The sequence below is a fragment of the Chiroxiphia lanceolata genome, chromosome 10, assembly GCF_009829145.1.
Source record: "Chiroxiphia lanceolata isolate bChiLan1 chromosome 10, bChiLan1.pri, whole genome shotgun sequence".
In the NCBI taxonomy this organism is placed as follows: domain Eukaryota; kingdom Metazoa; phylum Chordata; class Aves; order Passeriformes; family Pipridae; genus Chiroxiphia; species Chiroxiphia lanceolata.
The window spans coordinates 13,259,398-13,281,899 of record NC_045646.1 but is presented as its reverse complement, the minus strand read 5'-3'; the positions used below and the strand labels follow the sequence as shown (position 1 = coordinate 13,281,899).

Sequence of the window (22,502 nt, the reverse complement as noted above, 5' to 3'; positions counted from 1 at the left end):
GAGAAGGAATACAGCAGTGACAGCAGCTGGAGGCAGCTGGCCAGTAATTGTGGGTCTGGGCAGCGGGCACCATGTCACAAATCCCTGCCAGACACGCTCATCCCATCTGGCACAGCTGGGGACTGGGCTGGGTCTCTCCTCCTCCAGCTCTGGTAACCTGGGAGCAATAGAATGGTGGGCAGCAAAGGGGAAACACAAATGTTCATGTCCCAGAAAAGCAGTAGTTTAGCTATCAGGCTGGAGTCTGGTTAAAGTGTAATTACTTCTCATATTTATTTGTTATTTTCACTTATTGACATGATTATTATCTGTTTTTACACTGACTGTCTGTTCATCCCAGGATCATGAGGCAGGTAGGAAGACAGTGCCTGCCAGCAGCACAGCAACATTCATGGTTAGTGCAGCTATGGATAAAAATAAAATCCACATTCTACAGCCAGTAGAAACAGAAATGGTTACTCAGAAGTGAAGTACTTTTGTTTCACCTAAAGCAAATACAAGTTTCATGCACGGGCACTCAGGATAGCCCTGTGTGGAAGGAGGAGAGCCACAAGGTTCTTGATGGAGACTGCATCAGATTAAGGATCACAGGACATCTTGTGAGTACCCGGTGTGGTAAAGTCAACAAGCTCAGTGGATGCTCACATATGGCTTTGTCCTTTTCTCTGTCAACAGGTAGTCCCCTCCAAGTCTCTCTGGGCTTCTTTTTTGTCCAGTGTCTTTGGAAATTTCCCCTATCTCCTTCTACTGAAGGGTGGAAGACTTTTTCCACAGCTGTTCAGCTGTATTCTAGACTGGTTTCTGCCCACAGCCTGTCCATCCTCTGTGCACTTACCTCTATGGCAGCAGAGCTTGGGAGGAACTGGGTAGGATGGGTTAAGCAGGGATGTGGAGTCTGAACTTAACCAGCCAGGAGGCCAGAGAGGATTCACTAGACAAGGTTTTTATACTGCCTCCCAACATGCAGAAATTCTTCTACAGGTCAGAAACCCAGTATCCATCTAACAATACTTGGAAATCCTGAATGGTTCAACATCAGCAACGATGGCAGAGATGCTCCAGGTTTGGACTGATCTTGTAAACCATGTTGATACTGTATTGCTGGCTTCTGCCACAAATTCCACCCCATCCACACAGACGGGGCAGCTTCCAGCCCCATCCCACTCTCCTGATGAGCAGGTGCTGTTGGCACTTGCCCTGCAAGAGGCAGGAAGAGGCATTCAAATGTTAGCACAGCACATTATCCAAACAGCTTTTCTGAAGAGAAGGTGGTCGGGCAGAGGTGGCCTGGAAGTTGCCATTTGAACCGTCCTAGTCCAAGCCTTGTATCTGACACAAAACAAGAAGGGGAATGACTGCAGCCACGAAGGAGTACTGTGTTATCTTACTGCCTGCCCCAGAGCACTGTGGTATTTGCATCCCTTCGAGGGACTCAACATATTCACTCCCCAGCCATTCTGTGTATGTTCTCTTCTCTTGTAATGGCACGATCTCAACAGCTGAATCCTTAAAGATCAAGTTTTTTCCTTGAAAAGTTGAAGAATCAAACATTTTGAATCCATTTCCATTGCTGCTATTTCCAAAGTAGACCTGAAAATAATGGAAAGGTTTCAGTATTTTGCAAGATTAAGTGCCACATTCCTCCTGTTCAATATGAAAGACAGTAGGAACTGTTTTGTAGATGAAAAATTCATACACAATTGCAGAATCTCTTACGCGTTTGCTTTTAGACGCCCCAGTAGATTAGAAACAGAATTCTGCCACAGGCAATTACAAGAACAGCATTTGTGATTCTGGTTTTTTAGTTACTATCTGGAAAGAGCTGTAGTTTTAAAAAAAATTCTTCTGCCTAAATGTTGTTCTGTAATGTAGGGTTTGTCTGCCCAGGAGTTACAGAAATGACTGAATCCTAGCATGGAGATACTCAGTATTGCTCTTGAACAAGTTAACTTCAGTACGGAGAGGAACCTATCTGAAGCAGCCAGGCAGATGGTTCACCCTGTACAGGCTGTAGCATAAATATATCCAGCAGTGTTCTGTTGCACTCCTAGGAAAATTCTAGAAAGGAAAAGCGTTAGCATGTACTCTATTCCCTGTAGACCTCAAAGTCATGCAGAAACATGGAAAAGTCATGGGAAAACACCTAAAGCTCCAGGAAAATTACTACTGCAACCAGTGGCTGGGCAAAAAGTTGAAATCCCTTGTGCACCAGGGTGGTTTTACTGGGAGAATGACATGGGTTGTACTTTACCTTCTCTGTCACACTCCCAACACACACTCTGTCACTTCTCTGTCACACTCCCAGGGCTCTCTACACAGTCCCATGATATAGCAGAATGGTCCTGTTGTCTTTATCCTTGAACTGTGTTAAACCATATAAAACTCCTCCCTAAAATAAATGGATTATTAATACCTGGGCTTTGTCCAGTAGTCCATACAGAGCAAAAACGTTGATATCTGGGTGAACCATAATGGCTTGAGCTGGCACCTGAGCCAGGTGACAGTGAGCAAACTGGGTGACTTCAGCACGGGCACCATTTGGACACAGTAACTGGAAATCACTGGACTTCAAGTTTTGGGCCCAACTATCAGTGTTATTACCTGAAAAAAAGAAGCCGGTCATTGTCACTCATTGAATGCTTTAGAGCAAGAGAAAATAATGAATTTTAATAAAAAGCTGTGTAAAAGCAAGTACCATCTGTGTTCTCAAACACTGTCGAGTGCTTCACAAAGGCCACATCCCCAGAGTCCTCTGCCAGGCACCTAAAGGAAGTCAAAGATATAAATTCAATTCAAAGCATCTTTATGTGAACCACATTTTTTATATAACTCATAGGTTTAGAATACAATTTTTCTTACATACATTCCTGCAAAAAAATGTACTGGACCCAAAGGTAATAAGAAAAAACAGAGAAATTAGGCATCTTGAAAGGAGGGAAAAGCAACATCTTTGCAAAGCATTAAAAAAAATATTCTGAATCAAGAATTTTAAGAGAGGAATACAGTAGAAAAATGGTATTAAAAACAGTGTGAGATACAACAGAAAAGGCCAGTATTAGATGAGCAAAGAAATAGAAGATCTATTATGTGATAGTCAGTGCAGCATTTACAGCCCTCTACATTAGAAATCTCCAGTTAATCTAACTGCAGTTGCTAAGGGCACTGTTCCAGAGCTAAGTTCAGTTTCCTCTAATTTTCTGAAGGAGGAGCAGCCCAACATGGCAAGGGCACCCTAAAAGTCACCTCCTCTCCTATGAGTGTGATATCCCACTATAGAGAGTGCCAGGGCAGAGGTGTAGAACCACACCTTTACCAGGATGTTACCCTGTGGTGTTCTCTAGTGCACAGTGCAACAGGCACCACAGGCTGTTCAGAGATTTTTGTGTTAAGCCTGAAATATGAAGTCAACAGGCAGGAGAAATGCACAGTAATTGCTCCACTCAGGAAGAAATACATAGATAACATCAACCTCAAAACGGTGAGCTGGGTGAACTAGCAAAAAAGATCTATCTTCCCAGGTATTTTGGGCAGTGTGTGGTGGCAGATCATCTGTGGGTAACAGTTCAATTGTGGTACCTTGCAGTTTATTCTACAAATGTTTTCCAGAAGCACTTTTTAAAACAAGATAATTAAACTCACCAATCAAGTAATGCAAAGCTGTAACTGTGCATGGCTTATGCAGTACAAAATGTGAGGGAAAGTTATCACTGCTAACAGTTACCAAAAATACATATATTTCAATTGTACCTGGTTTAACATCAGCAGTTATAATCAAAGGTCTTATCGCCCTGTGGCTGACACTGTCATGCAGAGAATGAGGACTCAGCAGGTGCTGTTCAGTGCATTTCCCCATCAGAAAAAGCTGTTCCTGACAGATTTTTCACTACTCTGCACAGTTTAATTTGCCCCAGGCAATGGGATGTACACAAACTGAATGCCTTCTCATACTTTTAGTCTAGTTAGTCTGAAGACAGCCACAGTTGAAGAAAATCATCTCAATTACCTCCATAACTCAGTCTTCTTTCAGAGAGGATCACCTAGGTGTCAGAGACAAACCCACCTCTACCTTGTAGAAGACTTGTGATCCTCCATTTTTTCACCCAAATCCTAACCTTTTAAATACTTAAAACTTTGCACATCACTCAATGAATTAAACATCTTCTCTACTAAAACCAAAAAGTGATTTCCATATAAAGTTTGACTGTATAGGCACTATTATCAAAGGCACAAGCTTAAAATATGAACAAGGCTCATACAGCCTATAATGGCATTTGTTGCTCATTCATCTGCTGACTGGGAGCTGGCTCTATTATTCCACGAAGTACAGCAGAGGATCTGGAGTTTGCCTACAAGGCATGTACCACAGCAGAGCAGCTGGACACAACTAAATAGGTTTGCAAAAAGTAGTTATCTAAGTCTAGCACTTCACTATTTACTAGGCAGCTGCTGTTGAAGTCTCCTCTCTGAAGGAAAAAGATGGCTTTCTGCCAGCTGTTATATGCACCATTACCTTCGGAGGTAAAGGTCAGGAAAAGGAAGTGCTTGTTTCAAGAGTTTCACAGTCTTTGGGTATGGCCCCATATGTACATGTACACAGTAACACAATGTATTTATTCCATCTTGTACTATTTTTAACATATTTTGTTTTGAAGAGGATTTGGTAATCGAACATTGGCCAGAGCTGTTTGTGCTGTCCAGAAATCTACTTTCACATACAGCCACCAATGAATCAGTAGTGAACACTCACTCCTGGCTCCCTGCCACTAGCCTGTCACTCTCTGCATGGACTTACAGCAGCGAGATCTTGGCTACTGTGTGCCTGCTTCCCTGCTGGATGACCTGCCCATTTAGAGATGCAGATTGTCTGCACTAGATTAAAGCAAAACCGGAGACTGATGACAATCTCTTTGGTTCTCACTGGGTGGGTGCTGTGTACACAGACAGATGGGTTGGGCTGTTGGTCTGGTTGTCTGCAGACCAGGAAGGTGGCAAAAGGCTTGGACATGATCTAGTGACCTGTACTGGGGAAGACATCTGGGGACACATGTCCCACCTCATTTACAGCACATGCTGTAACCACTGTTTGCTCACTGGGATGGAAACTAGGTCCTCCTTGCATTTTGACAAATTGACAAATAACAACCACATGTATGAGTTACCTGAAGGCTCCACTGTAGCTGTAATAACGTTCTTTGCTACTTGCACTGCATTTATTGTTTCCACTCTCATCCCCAATACAGAGTTGACAGAGTTTTGATGGGTAATTGTCCTGCTCAGCTGAAGGCACACAGCTGGCAGAGAAAAACTCACTCACAGCTGGGGAAAGACAAACCAACACAAGTAGTGAAAAGTGTGGACTCTTCACAAAAAAAAAGCAGTTATACCATCATGAAGTTATAACCAAAGCAGGTTTCAGTAGAACACTAGAAATAGGAGTTACAGCTGCCTTACTGGAATTCACAAACTAGAACTTCTAAGATATTTTCAAAGCACTGTTTAGCTGACTAGGTAATGAAACCAAAGAGCTTCCCAGGAGATAGATAGGAAATAGGCAAGCAAAATTAGAACCTAGAGTTCTATGGTAACAGATCCCTTTCTTGTTGAGCTACATTGCTTCACTACCTAATGCAGTTTGAAAATAACATAATAAAATTCCAGACAGAGATGAAGAGATACATCATTTACTGCAATGATATCCCAGAGCTGGAGGGGATACATCAAGACAACATAATAAGTTGATTGAATACAAAAAGCAATGGACTCTTCAAATGCATTTCTGAAAGCTGGAATAAACTTCGGCATTTTGATACACTGAGGCCAGGACTGCCATTGAGATAGGTCTGGTCATGCTGGAGAAACAGGCTGACAGGAACCTCAAAGTTCAACAAAGGCAAATGCAGAATCCTGCTTTTAGGATGGGGTAAGAACATGGAAGGCTGGCAGGCTGAAGAACAGCTCTGTATAAAAAAGGGATCTGGGGATCCTGGTGGACAACAGGCTCATCAAGAGTCATCAGCATGGTTTTGTGCCTATGAAAGCTCATGGCATTCTGGGGTGTGTTAATGGAGCAGTCAGGGAGCAATGGTTCTCCTCTGACATCTGAGCCATGTTCTGAGCTCCCAGTGCTAGAAAGACATGGATATTCCAGAGCAAATACGGTAGAAGGAGAGTGGGATGCTCAGAGGCTGGAGCACAACTCGCACTTACCAGGCTGAGAAGTGGGTTTGGTCAGCCTGGAGATAAGACAACTAACACTGTATTGCTGTCTTCATTCACATAGCAGGTTTTTCAGGAAGACAAAAGACAGATCCTTCTCAGGGATGCAGAGCAAAAGGATGAGAAGTAACAGAACCAAAGTGATAGGAAGGAAATTCTGATTAGGTACAAGAAAAAAACTCTTTATACGAAGGATGGTCAAGTACTGGGACAGTGTCCAGAGATGATGTATGTAATCTCTATCCTAGGAGTTACTCAGAACCTCCCTAGACACAGCACTGAGCAATCTGGACTATCAGATCTACTTTGAGCAGTTGGTTGGACTAGAGATGACCTCCAAAGGTCCTGTCCAACCTGAATTAACCACTGATTTTTTGATAAAGGAAAGGAATACTTTTGTGTTAGATGTAACATTCTCAGTTAGACTCCACCACTAGTCCACTCTGGTGGCAAACTTAAAATTTCAAATCATTCTATTAAAAACACAATACCCCTTCACAAACAAATATGGTTAATACAGAGCTATGAAATATCAAACTTACTTGCCTAATTAAAGTTTATCATTAAACTATTACTGTATTTTTTATATGTAGTATTGTTGTCTTACCTTGAGGAATATCACAGCCTCTGGGCTTAATAATCCCCCTCTTAATTAGTATGCCAATGGGAATATTCCATCCAGCATTTCTCCCCAATCCTGTGTGGCAGGACTTCTTCCCTTTCAGGTCACTGATAGTGAATGCATTGGACAGATTTCGTTTCACTAACACCACAGCATAGTATGCATTGCTGCTGTCATTAGCTTGGAGAAAAAAAACACAACACATTACAGCTTCCCTTCAGCATTTCCACTGCTTAGTGATCATCTACAGATTCATTACTCTTATCTGGTGCCAACTTAATTGCACCAACATTCAGCTAGTCAGGAAGTATGGATGTACATGGAATTACTCTTCACTTCTACTACCTCACAGTGCTGCCTTCACCTATAGCCTGTAAGCTGGCACTGCTGCACCTGAGCTGAATAAACTAGAGACAGACAGGAAAGTGTTCCTGTTAATGCTAGCTCTTACAAATACATCCCTCTGAAAAACAACATTTGGGTCATTAGTCACTTAGCAAATCTGCTTTAAGAAGTTATTTTTATGTGAAAACCTCAAACCTGTATTAAAACATCAATGAGTTTTGCATAATATTGAAACTCTACCTTAAGTGACATCATGGACACAAGGCCACTTTTCATTGGTGACTCTGAAGCAGCCATATTGACAGGAAGAATTTGCTTTTAACTAGAATCTACTGTGTAATTTCTGTATTTTTGTTTCTGTTAAAAATATTTTGACAAATATTTCTGTTAAAAATATTTTGTTAAAAATATTTTTTCCATTGTAAATATTTTTTTTCAGAATTGAAAAGACAAATAAAGAACTCCAAGATTCAAAACTGTCAAAGACTCAGCCTGGTCCTGCAGCAGGACAGTTAAGATTGACTCACTATTGAAGTCTCATCTCATACTTATTTCCTCATCTATCCATGATGTGGGGGTAATAATTCTCATGTATTTGAAAACAGCATTCCCAGCAGGGCTAGGGACAAAGGGCTGTACTTTTAGAGCTGTTTTCAAACAACCTGGAAAAATAAGGTCTATATTTATGTTTCCCGACCTTCTTACCAGAGTAACTTTCTCCAGCAGCTGGTACAAGGCCATATGTCTTCCCAGCTGTGTAAATATCAGCTCCACCCAGAACTACAGCATCACTTTCCTTTTTCTGAAAAATATAAGAAAATGTAGGATTTCTGGGAAAAAACAGCAGATACTTTCCCCATTACAACGACACCTTGAGCATCACACCTGTTGGACCTTGAAGGGCAAGGCTTACAGCAAAAGAGCAATACACTGCTAAAGAAAACTTCCAAATGTGCACGAAGCATCATCAGTGAAACAATGACAGGAGATTTCACACATACAGGCTTCAGTTAGACGGGCAACAGTGCTCTCATCACAGCTGAAGATCATCAGGGTTCAGGCCCATCCATACCACCTGAGCTACCTCCTTGAAATCCAGTGTTCCTGTTGGTCACACAGGTATCTCTAACCCAGCAGGGAGCAGTTTCTGTTCATCTGGTTTATTGCACAAGGATTATAGCAGCCTACCTGGATCATATCCATGCACTCTTCCTTTGTCTTGGCTGAAATGCACTGAATTTCTGGTTTCAAATTCTTTTTCCTAAAGGCAACGGCCATTTCACCACATTTCCAAATCTCTTCAGTGGATACAACACACCAATTCAGGTTTTCTGGCAAGGCTGCACAAAATTGAAAAGCAAATAATACATTCACTTTCTTTTCAATAGACGAGGAGGGATTCACACTGCCCCCTGTTACACATCCCACACATGTTATGGAAAATGTTTGCTTCTGTGTTGCTCCCCATCCCTCCAGCTCAGACTTCCACCTGATCAGGAACCAGGGCACTCCAGATTAGCAGTTATGTTCACACTGCAAACCCATCCATAGCAAAGGAACAACAACTTCTACAATTGCTGACCATTAAGCACAGCCATAATGTGTTAGTTGAGTGCATCAAAAAGTGCCCCTGAACACAGACTGCCTCACACCTGACAGTCACGGAGCAGCGCCCACAAGACACAAGTCTGCAAGGTGAGGGGCTTTGCCACAGCACAGAGCATGTCTGGAGGCTCAGTTGGCAGGATTATTAAACTTCTTAAGGCAGAGATTCTTACAACCTGTCTTTCTGACTTTCCCAGAAGGCATATCAAGTAATTTCTACTTTCTTCTGATAGTAGGAAAGACCATAACGCTTCAGTAAAGAGCAACTGAGGATTTCCTTCAGCTTCTGGAGGAAATCCTCTGCTAGGAACCCATTCATACATTTTTATAGACTACTTGAGGATTTGTGCAGCAGTGCATTATTATTTCCCCTTGTCAGCAGGTAAGAAATTAAGTATCAAGTAACAGTAGCAGTTTACCAGATTAATGTCTCCATATACCAGAAAGGATAAAAAATGCCTGATCTTATAACACACAGAGTGTGTCAGTTTGCACAGGAAAGTATTCTGCAACGTGATATTGTTTCTATCAAAAGGTGACCTTCCTGCAAGCTCAAAGATCAGACTGGCATCTTGCCATAACCCTCAAAGAGTGAGGAGAAAAACCAGAACGAACATGATCTCTGCTATCACCTATCTTTGTTCTTGGTTATAAATAGGAATCTACAGACAACTTACTGTTGGGGTCGCAGCTCAGAGCTTGCATGGCATGAAGATACTCATCACCCAGCCATGCTTGATAATTCTGAGCTGTGATTGCAACGAGCTCTGTCGTGGAGTCTCGGAACAGAAGATTTTGGGCACCGTAGGCTGCAGAGTCAAACATCTGAAACTTGGCACCCACCCCATTAAATCTTTGCTGTAATGTTAAAGAAGAAAAAAGCACCTGTCAGACGTCCCTCTGCCTGGGATCTGTGACATCCCATACCCCTTCAAACCCCACAGAGCCGAAGGTGCCCAGACATCCTGTCTTCAGTTTACCAAGAAGGGTGGGAGAACCCTTCTAAAATGCAACATAGTGATGAAAAAATGGTGTCCTACTTGTCCCTGGTTTAGGAGCTGGAAGACAACTGTTCCATCTGTGTCAGGCCGCACAACCACGGCGCGAGCTGGGACTCGGGCCAGGTGGCAGGTTCTCCACTCTGACACTTCAGCTCTGCTGCCATCGCGACACAGGAGCTGGAAGTTCCGGGAGCGAAGCCGCTGGGCCCACAAGAAAGAACTTCTTCCTGAAATCAGAGAGGACGTGCTTATGGAACAGACCTCAGGTGGGGCTGATGCTCCTGGCTCCAAGCCTTCTCTAAACATCACTCGCACACGTGGAGCAGCACACGCACCTCCTGAGCATCTCTGAGCTATTCCTGACTGCACAACACACCCCGTGCACCTTTGGGGTCCTTTATTCTTTATGTCTGATGAGACAACAGACAGCTTAACACTTGTGAGACTGCACTGAGCTGTACTGGGGTCTGCAGCAGCATCGAGAGCATCCCTAAGTTTAGGATCATGGGCAACATTTTTTTGTTTTTTTCTTTTCCCTGGGTCAGATAGGTCTATGATATTAAAGCAATTATATGCTCAAGGTGGTTTTCACATAGTGCCAGATAGGGCAGGTAACCTCTTGTTTACTCTCTGCTACTCTCTGCTGAAATCCCTTGGTAGGCTGGAGCAACGTAACAGCCCAGGTCTATATAAAAATAATTTACTGCTGTTGAAATTCTCTTTCCAAAAGCAGCTTAAGATTCCACCTCTAACCTTTATTGAAACTATCAAGAAAAAAAAAAATCCCATGGATTCTGTCTCCTGGTGCACACCTGTGTGGGTACATGTTTTCACTATCACAGCATATATTTGCTGATTCCTCAATTCAAAATGCATCAAACATTTGATATTATACTATCATTAAAGACACTGTATTTCAGACCTTGCAGCCATTATTCAACAAGCTTCAGGATTACTCACCATCTGTATTTTCAGGCACTGTGCTGTGCTTCACAAAAGCAACCTCTCCAGGACCTTCAGCCAAACACCTAATAAATCCAAGCACAAAGATGCATTACAAAACCCAGCTCCTGTGCACTGGCCACTGCCGACAGCCCGAGGGCTCTGTGCTCCGTTCCATCAGACACAGACACTGACCTATTTCCTTGTGCTGAGAGTTTTGCTCAAGGCAGAGACTAGTGGCTGTTAGAGCATGAAGTAAACTATCATTGTCATTTGGTGAACATGGACAACATGTTCAGTGCTGCCTGGGACAAACACCATGACCTTTTTTGTCCAGGACACTTTCTCTGTCTAAGGCAGTCACACAATCCTTTGGGGAATGTGCAGGAAGGAGCAAGTGTTTCTTGTAAGCAAATTCTGTCCTTGCTCAGTTAATGCTATGACTCAGGGACTGGGAGCTCCAACACAGCACACAGACAGAAACGAGGAAAATAAGGGATTGGTGTGTAAAAATGGAGGCAGAGCAAGTCCATAATTCAGTGCCACTGAGGTGGGATGACTGAGATAACCAAGTAGGGCAACAGTTCAGCTCTCAGACTCCAAGGGCCATCAGGTTTTACTGCGAAAGATAAAGTCAGTAAATTCTGATGAAACAAACACTGATTGTGTCAACAGCTGCTGGACAAAACAAACAGCAAATAGAGCTTTTCCTGCCCCGTATATGTGCTAAATATCCATTTGATTTTAATACTCAGATATTAGTACTTGAAATAGTGGGTTAAGAATTACTTTTGCTCAGTTAGGTTAAAAGCATGGTTGTCCTAACAAAACTGCAGATTTTCTAGCAAGATAAACTGGAAGCTCTATGGCTTCAATTTCCAGTCAGTGAAGCCTAGACTGGTGTCTATAGAGAGAGCACAGTGATAAAAAAAATTGACAGAGACATAATTTTTACCTGAAAGCCCCACTGTAGTCATAGTATTGCTCTTGGGAATTTCGTTCACATTTGTGCTCTCCAGCCGAATTCCCTATGCAGAGCTCACAAAGGGATTTGGGATAGTTCACACCATTTGCTCCAGGAACACAGCTTGCATTGAAATATTCACTTACAGCTAAAAGTGAAATTAGAAAGAGACATTTTTTAGCCATGAAAAAACAAGACCCTACAATCTCATTTTAACACAGCACATCTCTGAAGAGATTTAGAAGGCATAAGTCATTTTTTTTCTTAAAAGATGGTTTCCAAGTTTAAAAATCAAAAACCCTGCAGTCTTTGTCAGACCTACATTAGGTCTATTCCCTGGTACAAGCATCAAAGCCAAGGAACAAAAGAGCAGCTGAACCACATGTTTCTGTCCACACACAGGGGCCCAAGACCACTCAGAAAGGCATTGCTGAAGAACAGATCTTTGCCCTGTAAGTCTTACCTTTTGGAAGGTCACATCCCATTGCTGCCAGGCGCCCACTGTCAGTCAGATAACCCACTGGCACATCCCAGCCTGCAGTTCTGTTGATCCCTGTGTGACAGGAACGCACACCCTTCAGGCTGTTGATGGTTATGTTGGAGCTCTTCTTTACCACAGCCACAGCATAATAGGAAGTTCCAATCTCTGCAGCGTAGGAAGAAAGAGAAGCAAGATAAGTAGCCTCACATCAGCATTACAGTGAGATACATTGATTTGTGGCCTCTTGTGGCTCCCCTGCCCACAGGCAAGTCACACTGTTCACATCCTTGGTGAGAACCTGCTGACTGTGAATCAATGGCCCCCATTATTTTTTCAGTGTGCGTTGTCTTAAAGTCCACAGGCGATCTGCTCTAACTTTGAAGGTCACCCTGTTTTTCCTTTCTGGAAGAAGTTTTCCATGATTCTAAATATATTTTGATTGAATTGAAACCAATATAATTTATTCCCCAGTTGATCTTAATTTTGATACAGCAGAGCAGGCTGACATCCCTGGAGCACCAGAGCTCATTTCATTCTTTTTGTTTTACAGTCTGATATAACTCACAGTCAAGAGTTGAGGGTCTGAAGTGACCATAAGGTCATTCAATCTGACTTAATCATTAAATTTCATTCACTTTTCTTTGATTTGAGGCTCATAACCTGAGTATTGGAGACAGCCAGCCTCTGGGTAATGAGGCCCATTTGGTTTTGAGAAGCCAAAGTACAGTTCCCTCACCCAAGTCATGATGTAGATGATCCAAGACCCCAAGTGCCCAACAAGCACTTCTGAGGATGCCTTTGACCATATGACACTTAGACCCAGCTACAAACCAAATCCAGCTCCATCTCACAATAGAGTGGTGGGACACAACTGCCTGCAGACTGCTTCCAGAGTTCTTCCTTCCTTTAGGTCTCTTAAAGTGATGTGCAACATCATCCAGCTCTGAACTACACAACTAAGCTGATACTGAGCCCTTAGTCAAGATGACAAGTCACCACTGAATTACTGTCTCTGCCTTGAAAGGAACTCAAAGCTTAATGTCACCTAGACAAGGAGCAGAAATAGCACTTCCTTTCCTCTAGCAGGCAATCATACACACTACTAAAACCAAGATCTAATTATTCTAATTGTACGGGTTTGAGAGATAAACCTTAACAATTTATGCTTTGTAATTCAGTAATCTGAAAAGTATGGAACAGAGAAGACAGTAAGCAGTGAGACAATAAAAAATAAAAAAACCCCAACCCAACAAACCTATTGCAGGAACAGCTACTCTGACCCAACTCTTTCAGGACAGACTTGACCCCAGCCTAGCATCTCCTCTTTCCCCACACACTCTGTTACAGGCAGGAGCAACTAAGAAGGAACCTGACCACTACCTACTGTTTAGAGTCTTACAGGGGAGGACCGCAAATAAAATGGAAACAGTAAATTCTTGTGCATTTTAAGTCATCTAAAAGTTATTTAGTCAGAATATACCTTGGTCATATACTTCCCCAACCACTGGTTTCAGACCATTCTCCTTTCCAGCCTGGTAAATCGAGCGGCCGTCCAGTGTCACTGCATCTGCCAAATCATCCTGTGCAGACACAAGGGCAGAATACATGTTGAAAGTCAATTATCAGTATTTATCAACAGCTAGAGAACACCTGAATTTAGAAGAGGAGGTCCCTCAGTCTGCATTTGTGTGTTTTCTTCTCTCCAAACAGTTATTTTAAGGGCACTCAAATTTCTGAACCATAATTACCAAGAGGGATTTTGGCACTTCAAAACTGCCTTCCTTCAGAAACAGTGCAGAAACCAGCCCTGTACTATGATGGCTTCACTAGTCTTAATAGTCCAAAGGAACCTTAAAAATGGATCCTGCAGGTCTGTGATGAATCTTGAGGCCCAGCGATTCGGAGTTTCATTCACACCTTTAGCTAGTGTCCCAAAGCTTGAAGATTTAAATAAAGTAAATATAGTTTTGGCATCATACACATATAGTTTAAAATAATATCTTCTGGGGCTGCAAAATCTGAATGCCAAAGTGTACTCAAAAGCAACCTTAAAGCACACTGGCTTGTACCTCCACGCACAGGCAGAGGAGGGAGCAGATGGCAGTGTGCTTCCAAGAAGGAGGAAAGAATCTAAAAAGACTGTTCAGAACTGGGGGAATACAAATCTGAGGCATCCACTGCTGGGAAGGTGTCCAACACCACCATATTTTTCTGTTGACTGCAACACCAAGCTGGCTGGAATCCTGCTGCAGGATTGCTCTGGATAGCACAGGATGACACTTCTCTCAGCAGCAAGGCTGAGAGAACTGCTGTACACACACCTGTGGCCAGTTGAAACCAGCTCCCACTGTGCACTGAAACTAGTGGGAGCCAGGAGAGGGCATTTCACACAGAGACAAGATATTGCTGACAAAATAATCAGCAGTGTGACATTTTGCATTTCTAAGCTGATTCTAAGTTTCTTATCAGTTTGCTTAACCTCTGGCTCACCACTGGAGGGGGTAATTTAGCTCACCCATCCCTTGGGACGTTGCAAAGCACTAGTTAAAGCAGGGCTGGGACTGTGTTGCCCAGCACACCACAGCAATTTCCCACAGGCTGAGACACATAAAAAGCTTGAAAATTTTTTAAGGGATCATGTGAGAGCATAGGTAATATGTTGATGTGGACAGCTAGACCAGATTTGAAGTTGCCATGTGATTTGAAATCCTTTATTTGTTTGGCTCAAAGGAGAAAAAAGATTATATTCATTAATTATCCAAAATAATCAATGTCCTGAGAGTTGCTTCTCGTGAAATGAGTGTTGAATGAATCCAAGGGAACCTAAAGAGGAGCTGGGGCTCAGACATATTTGCATCTTAAAGAATAGACACGATCTTTGTGGAATAACCAGATGTGATATTCCACTGGTGAAGGGCAGAGCACAAGACAGCTTAGGAATCAAATATGGCCTGTTGTTTAGAAGGGACATCCAACAGTGAGAAGGAGAGGAGGTGGGAGGTAGAAGGATCTTACCCTCAGGAAAACAAAATGAGCCTCTAGAATTGGTGGTTGACAGAAAATAGAGCAGATGAAATGAAAAGAGCTGGCCACAGAGCCAAAGACTGTGTTATGTGGCCATATATCCATGTCAGAAAGTACTTTTCTGATTGGAAAGCTGAGCTCTGTTTAGCAGCAGAGCCTCTGATCAATAGCTTGAGTATAAATAGCAGAACAGAACAAGACAAAAAATGCCTCATGTTGTAAACATGAATTAGTTTACAAGCTACAGGCCTCTCCTTTAAATACACACAATTATTGCGGGGACTATTCCACATACGACTTTTTTAATAAGTATATGTGTGGTGGTAACACTTTTTTAATTACTTTCAGAGGAACTTTACTGCTGTGTGTCACAACATTTGAGAATTACCTACACAAGTGTTTGAAAACCTGTTGAAGAACAGCTTTGGTCACACTAAATATTGTCAGGTTCCCTAGTTAAATATTTAGAGATTTCTCAATTTTTAAACACCTTCAATCAAAAAGGGTTTTTCCCTTATCCATGTGCTAACACATTCACAGGACTAAGTCCAAGTTACAACATATCTCTGCCTCTTCAGCCGTGGTGTCCCACTCCTTTTGGCCTCAAAGATCAGAGTTCAGTGCGGATGCAGACACAGGGGTTCCACACAGTCCCACCCAGAGCAGGCCAGCTTAAATATTTAGTAGATTACTATTAGCACAAGAAAAAAAAAAAAAAGAGGTCTCAAGGACAAAGTCTTTTCGGAAGCCTTACACTGAAAATTCATTTTATCAGTAAGCTACTTACTCATGCAATCTGCCTGCAGGTTTCTGAATTCAGCTAAACAAGTTTTATAGGAATCCAAGGTTTTTAGAAAGGTGCCTGCTGCTTGCAGTGGCTTAAAAATGCAATTCTGGGAGCTCTGTATTTCAGAAGCAGACAATCATCAGTCCTTTCAATAATCTGCTTTGCAGAGTCTAACAGGTGCCCTTGTGCAATGCAGCAATCAGCCAAGTGCTTTTGGGAAGATCCGACATTAGAATGTATTTCTTGTCTAATCCCAAGGAAAAATCCACATATATATCAATATCTGCTCCTAACATTCTTCAATACAGTCTTCCTCACTCAAGAACAGAACTTATCAAGAGGCAATGAGGTAGTTTTAGTAATCAGACAGCCATTATGCTTCTGTTGACAAAAATTACAAGATACCAATTTTTGAAATTTGTTCCTTTTATCTGGCCACAATCATCTGCCTCATCTCCCTTCAAACTACTCTACCGGACCTCCTTTCCTTGCTCTGAACCTCTTGTCCTTGACAGCCTTAATTTCCTCCACAAAACCCTGATTCTTGGGCATGTCTACACAGTATTATTACTTATTAACACAGCCAGTCATCCTTCCCTTTCCCCACACTCTGCCAGTGAAGGCAGCCATGATTACCTGCCTCCACATTTCTTCCAATATCCAGGTTTTGCCTCCTACCACCTCCTAAAGAGGGAATTATTTTGCACACAGCATTTTGCAAATCCACATGTTCAGTCTTTCAAACCTTCCCCAGAGCGATGTTCCTTTTGGAAACTGAGCACACTCTGGGCAGTTGAATTAATAGAGCTGGGTTTGTGCGCCCTTTGCTCACCCCACTTCCTGCTTTGTCTCTCTCTTGTACTCTGGTGTTGGGAGATTTGATTTGGTTTTACACTCATCTCATCTGTTTATACAGCAATTTCCATGACCGGACCCTGAAATACGAGTTTGATCCAGAGTTTATCAAAATACAATCTACTTATAAGCTCAGCAGCACAGTTTTAACTACTGTCTGCATCTTATAGCTCCATCCCTTCTTAAATATCTGCTAAATAAATCTGACAATTCCCAAATCAAAGATTAGCATTTGGGAGGAAATGTTTAAGACCTTTGCTGTGTTTCTAATGACTGGCCATACGTGAGTAGCCAAACAGATGACATGGGGCCATTCTGACATTCACATTCATATGAATAGTATTATGACTTTTTAAAAAAGTATATGCTTTGATTTTTCAGAGACATGAGTGCCAGGAAGCCAATGGTTGGCTGCCTGGATGGTCAGACACTCACCACAGAGCCATGTACATCACCAATGGATTATTATTAGGCACATGGGAAAATTAAATCAATGACACTGCTGTCCCCCACAGCTCACCTTGATCATCTGGGTGCAGTTGGCAGCTGACCCCCCTGCTGTGCACTGCAGAGTGGGAAGGATTCCAGCCTCACCAAAGGCCTTACTCATGTCATTACACTTGGAAAGTTCTTGCTCAGAGACAGTGCACCACCGGATACGTTCCAGGCCGAGAGCTGCAAACACAACACCAAGAGAAAATATTATAAAACACATCAGCACCTTCAAAACAGAGCTTACGATTTAATGGCTCCCAAAGAGCCAGTCTTTCATTCTGCTTCTCCTCCCTAACAGAATAAAGCCAGAGCTCTTTTAGCAATGAGTCTTTAGAGATTATTCCCACTTTCATTTCGCTTACCATGAATACTGAAGGTTTTTTTGACAGAATACAAGACAGGGTCAGACTCAGATACTGAAACGCAATGGCATTTGTTTCTGACATAAGAAATACAGATACCATGGAATAGGTCAGGGCGTCTAGACTGTTCTTAAAACCTTGCAGAACACATAATCTTTTCTCGTGTCAGAAGCATTTAAAATTATACACTACAAAACCAAAGAGACTGCCTAAAGATAACTTTGTCTCAATTATTGCTGGTTAGTACTTGGAGTCCTGCCCCAGCCCTTTTTGGTCTGAATTAGGAAAGCAACCTTGAGTGCTCAAGAGCCTTGCCACTAGGCTTATTATGAAAACTAAAAAAGTAAACTTGTCCCTTCAAAACACTCTTTCATAAGAGACCATAACCACAGCCATGAAAAGGGGAGGGCGGTGCCATGAATGAAAAGACTCAAGTTTAGTAGTGGAGATTTCCATTAATCAGTGAAGAAAGGTGCCTTTCAGCAGGCCCAAACACCACCCTCCTACATGCCAAAGCTACAAACACTTGGTTGCTCTTGTAAGGAGATGTCACCAAAACCAACGGTGTGGCTGCAAACACAAGGATGGCTTACGCTGACAAACAGGCACAGATCGTTTCTGTAGGTGGGGGCACAACATTCTACTGCTTTTCTACGATATCGATTTTTAAGCTGGAGTCTGCTGCAAGCCGTTTGGCACGTGGTTTTTTAAGACCTCTAACTGGCCCTCTACTTCCCACCAGTGTCACGCAGCTGAGATGCCACATCCAACTTTGCAAGTTAAAAGTTACTCCACTAGTGCTCGATGGTGCTCCCACGCACCTTCTCTGACTGGGTGGCTGCAGACTAAACAAGATTGTTGATGCCAAAAAACCCGACACTGAAACAGCGGTTTTGGCTTGTTGTTCCACTGCAACACAGAGCCAACTCTACTGCTGTCAACAAACATTAAGTCAGACTTGGAAAACTTACAGGAAGTTTTCATGGCAGCATGTGCTAGTAGAGGGAGAAACAATTACCCACCTCTGAGTTGCAGGAGTTCTGAGAAACAAGGGATGGTCAGAAGAAAGGCACGACAGGGTCATCATAAAAACACACCTCACAGAAACTTAATCTGTACCTCATCTGCCTGGGTGAAATTTTCACCATTAATTCCTAGGGGCTGAAAGAAGAACCCCGGTTTTCATTGATAAAGGGGTTTGGGTTCTCTTTCCATAAACACAAGCCAACAGAAATTAAATTGGAGTGTCAGCATCTCAGTATGTACATCTGCCAAGTGCCATTCTTCAGCCTCAGCATTCTGGGTTTAGATATACACACACAGGATGAAGAAATCATTAGCCATACACACCTGAAACATGAAATAAAGCTCATTTGGCTCTGTGTTTCAGCCAAAATAGTGAAACAGTATTAATCTGTTGATTTTTTTCCTCACTCATCAAAACCAGGTAATTATTTGTCCCTTTCCAAACTGCTGACCTTTGTTGTTACAGGAAAGCCAGATCTGGGCAATGTCCTGGCTCCTTATTTACAAGTTAACCCAGCTGCAGTGGGCTTGAGTGCAGACAAGGCCTGCAGTTAGCCTCTCTTACTGTCATAAAAGAGCAGGTCAGTCTCTGAACCCAAGTTTATTCACAATTTTGCCTCTCTGAATTTAAAAGCATTCACCATTAGAATTTGGGAGTGACAGGAGAAAGCCAACATGTTGCACAGAGCATAAGTGAAATAAAGCAATTATTTCTATTTTTACAAAGTAAGTTTCTTACTGTTGTGAGAAACAGACACTACTGCACCAGAAGTAGATTCAGTGCTTAGGGAATACAACATTTGATACCAATGAGTCAATGGTATCTTTTCTACTCCTTTTCTATTATTTCCCTCTATTTATTTTCCTGGCCATATGAGATTGGTTCTGAAGTGGTTCTAGTTTCCTTCTGCTCTCTCACATCACACAGAGGTGAATCCCAGAGACACCATGCTACAGTCAAAGTTTTTGAAGGACACTTACCAGCATGAAAGAAGAGAAGACAGAAGACATTTCTGGAGCTCTTCATGGTGAAAATTTTGGGATCTGTGATTTTTCCAGCCTTCAGAACCCCAAGAGATCAAGACTTCTGCAAGCGTGCTCTCTCCAGCCTGGTCTTAGGTGAAAATCAGCAGCATTCAATTGCAGATGCACTTTGTTCAACAATTTATCCTGCTTACCTTGGTACACGTCACCTTGTAATGACTACTGGAAAAGAAAGCATGCTCTCCTTACACTGTCTCTACACTAGCAAAAAAAAAAAAAAAAATCAGACCTGCAAATTGCAAAATATCGAAGGCACCAATGAGGTTGTTACTGCTTTGACACCACCCACAGACTTTGATAAACAGCCACACTCCTGCACACAGAGGTGAGGCAGGGCTGTGGAACCAAATCCTCACTTCGAGTTTTGTGTATTCCCTACTCATGGGGCTCAGGAAGCAGGAGGAGATTCAAGGTAAGCACTTTATCTGACAGAGAGGATGGTCACTTTATGCCGCATTCTCAGCACTGTCATTTCATAAAGCCACAACCAGAAACCCAAGCTTTTACAACAGCAAAGCCCATACACTCTACAGGTGGTACAGCACATGCTAAGTGCACATTTCCTGAAATTTAATAGCAAGTGCTATAAAATAGCTGAAGTATTCTGATTTTTTTAAAGGTTTTAGAGAAGGCCCAGAAAAAGTAAAAACTTTGCTGACAATAGCTCTGCTAAAAGCTGCTGTGAATTTTAGCATAGCTTCCACAGAGCAACACTCGTTTGTGCTGCCCTTTTCTTCATGTCTCATTAGTCAGTGAACTGGAGCTGCCTGTAACACACTTGGTTTAGATAAAAGCCATTGAGTGCTGCTTTGCTCTGCTGACTGCCACTGCTCAGCTCAGCACTCAGCAACAGAATGGCTGTGTCCTGCCATGACTCCTCACACACACCGAGAGCTGTGTGCATCCCACACAGCCTGTACAGCCAGGAATGTGGCATGGATGCTTCCAGCAGTTAGTTACTCAGCTATCTGACTGCAATTTGGCCAGAATGCTTTAATGCTTACTAGCAACTGTAAGACAACAGCTGAGTCAATTAATTGCTATTTCAAGTTAAGAACTTTAAAAAAATCATAATGATCCTTCCAGATCTCCTTCCTAAATAAAACCTTATGGCTGCCTCTGGAATTAATCGTCCCTGTGTTGTATAAAATGCTAAACTGGAGTCCTTCCAAATTTCTTGAAGGATGCATTATTTGGATCCTTCCTGTGCCCTTCCCACAGATTAACATCTGAAGCCCTCCGTGATGCTTGCAGTGGGGCTTACATTTGTATATAGATGACAAGACTGATGCACAGTCCCAGCACCAGTTGCTTAAGACTGCAAGGGCTGGATTAATAAGACATGAATTTGGTAGCAGGGCTCTCCTGTGGTTCTTCTGATCCTCCACAGGAAAGGTTCAGAAGGTCGGTGCCCTATTCTGAATGTAGCCCCCTCTAAACAATCACACAAGCACAATTCATGAGAATTTCAGTAATTTTCCTATTTTATTCTTAACTTTATGAATATCTGTGCTTTAAGGAGATATTAAATTTCTTAACCTAATTTTCAGCACAATTTAGAAAAAAAATCTCACGAGGAAATAATTAGTATAACTTACAATATTAATAGAGAATAACAAACACTTAATCAGGCATGTGTCTATATAGCAATTACAACCAGCTGGGTTAGCAGGCAGGAAGAAAACTCATGGTGCCTTCATTGGGCCAGGAGAAGGGTGGTAATGCATCAGTATGATGCCATTTGGATTTCCCAATTATTCTAGTTGTGGAAGGCTTAAGAGAAGTGTAGGTATTGTAAAATGTATCTTTAAAATGCAGAAAGTGTACCCAAGAATCAAAGATGTATCAGTACCTGATACTGGAAAAATGGGAGCCAGAGAAACACTAAATAATGCAAAATCCCAACAATTACAAGATAAAACAAGACAACTAGGAGCATCAGGGCTGTCAGAATCAACTCTTCTGACAGGGCTCAAAGACAAGATCAGAAACAAACAAAATCAAAAATGCAAAGAAAACACACCAGAGTCACTTAGATTTTCTTGATCAAAGACTTGTTTTCACTCCAGCATGATAACTGTGCAAGGAAATGACTGTGGACTTCAGTCTGAGTGGAGTATTTGGTGATACCTGGCCAGTGCATGACAAGTGCCTGGGGTAAAGCTCTGTGAAAGTTACTCAGACAGTCCAATATGTGAAAGAGCAATTCCTCACAGATCTACTCAGCTGAACAGGACTCCTTGTGAGGGGTTAAAAAATGAGGTAAAAAAAAGTGTACACAATATAGAGATGTCAGATGCATTTGCAGATTTGATACCAGAGATTTATATATTTCTACTTTTTTTAGAGTAGGTCTTTTCGGATGTCTCACCAGACATCTCAAATAGTCCCTTTCGAAGAGGGAGACTACAGTACATGTTTAGCTCCCTTAAAAATGTATGACATTATTCATCAAAAGCTGCATCAATCCAGTACACCCTGCACTTTCATAGACAGGAAGTCTCAGAAAGACAGCCCACCTAACTTCCCAAATCTTGCAAAATAAACTATTTTGGGCCGTGCACCCACAGCTCAGACTTCCCGTAAGCCTCATTAATATTCCATATAACACCAGCAATAATTGCATCACAAGTTTAAACCTGCTTTCAATGCAGTAACTTCACCAGCCCCAGTCTGGTCACTGGTGTTCCTCTAACACATTATTTTCATTCACAGTCTGAGTCAATTAATTTA

At 42.2% G+C, this 22,502-nt stretch overlaps 1 protein-coding gene across 1 annotated transcript; it reads right to left on the bottom strand.

The window, feature by feature from the left end:
• Window positions 1-245: 245 nt before the first annotated feature.
• MELTF (melanotransferrin) lies at window positions 246-22,439 on the bottom strand. Its single transcript, XM_032698448.1, has 15 exons — window positions 19,707-22,439; window positions 17,363-17,517; window positions 13,657-13,756; window positions 12,159-12,341; window positions 11,687-11,843; window positions 10,750-10,817; window positions 9,829-10,016; window positions 9,466-9,646; window positions 8,372-8,523; window positions 7,889-7,985; window positions 6,824-7,018; window positions 5,160-5,316; window positions 2,696-2,763; window positions 2,414-2,601; window positions 246-1,590 (listed from the first exon to the last, which is right to left on the bottom strand). The coding sequence occupies exons 1-15, from the start codon at window positions 19,750-19,752 to the stop codon at window positions 1,312-1,314; spliced, it is 2,214 nt and encodes a 737-aa protein (XP_032554339.1). The 5' UTR covers window positions 19,753-22,439; the 3' UTR covers window positions 246-1,311.
• Between the last annotated feature and the right edge of the window lie 63 nt (window positions 22,440-22,502).

What these genes read in the sequence shown, in the direction of transcription:
- MELTF (XM_032698448.1), bottom strand. Translation starts at nt 19,752, where the DNA reads ATGAAGAGCTCCAGAAATGTCTTCTGTCTTCTCTTCTTTCATGCTG. An exon ending in TGGGGAAGTATATGACCAAG is followed by an intron (nt 12,342 to 13,656) that starts GTATATTCTGAC and finishes CCTACGCTGCAG; the next exon opens with AGATTGGAACTTCCTATTAT. An exon ending in AGCTCCTAAACCAGGGACAA is followed by an intron (nt 9,647 to 9,828) that starts GTAGGACACCAT and finishes TTAACATTACAG; the next exon opens with CAAAGATTTAATGGGGTGGG.